The sequence below is a fragment of the Galeopterus variegatus genome, unplaced genomic scaffold (genome assembly GCF_000696425.1).
Source record: "Galeopterus variegatus unplaced genomic scaffold, G_variegatus-3.0.2 Scaffold9784, whole genome shotgun sequence".
NCBI classification, from domain to species: Eukaryota; Metazoa; Chordata; class Mammalia; order Dermoptera; family Cynocephalidae; genus Galeopterus; species Galeopterus variegatus.
The window spans coordinates 1-504 of NW_007735895.1; the positions used below are offsets into that span (position 1 = coordinate 1).

A 504-nucleotide genomic window follows, 5' to 3' on the forward strand; every position below is an offset into this window, starting at 1 on the left:
TACAGAAAACCTTCTCTCTTGGCCCAGCTGGGTACCCTGGTGAAATCAGGAGGGAACTTGAACCTGCAATGCTTCTCAGAGATCGTATTTGAGAAGTTCATTCTGGTTCAGCACAGATCAGGGAAAACTGAGAGCACTTTGCACCTTGCTGGGGAACTCCATCATGGAAGCTCCCAAGCCAACTTCTCCATGAATCCAGTGACATCTGCTCATGCAGGGACCTACAGATGTTATGGTTCTGTCAGTCACTCCCCCTATGAGTGGTCAGCCCCCAGTGAACCCCTGGACATTGTGATCACAGGTGAGGGTACCCAAACCTGCCCTTCATTCTCTTCGGGATACAGGCTGGATATTCTAGTACGTGGAAGCCCCAGGTCATGATGAGGAAGATGAATGTGGGGATCCAGACTTGGTTAGAGCTACACCAACATAGGCAAAGAAAGAGGAGAAACAAGTACAGACCACTTGTTATAACATAAAGGACAGATACAGGGGCAGAGACAG

The 504-nt window shown here is 49.0% G+C and overlaps 1 protein-coding gene across 1 annotated transcript in view; it reads left to right on the forward strand.

The window, feature by feature from the left end:
* Nucleotides 1-6: 6 nt before the first annotated feature.
* LOC103609568 (killer cell immunoglobulin-like receptor 2DS4) overlaps nucleotides 7-504 on the forward strand; it is a gene marked incomplete at its 5' end in the record, with an annotated part of 6,544 nt that continues 6,046 nt past the window's right edge. Inside the window, one exon of the mRNA XM_008593873.1 lies at nucleotides 7-367. Within this exon, the coding sequence (XP_008592095.1) occupies nucleotides 7-367 (361 nt within the window). The remainder of the gene's footprint in view (nucleotides 368-504) is intronic.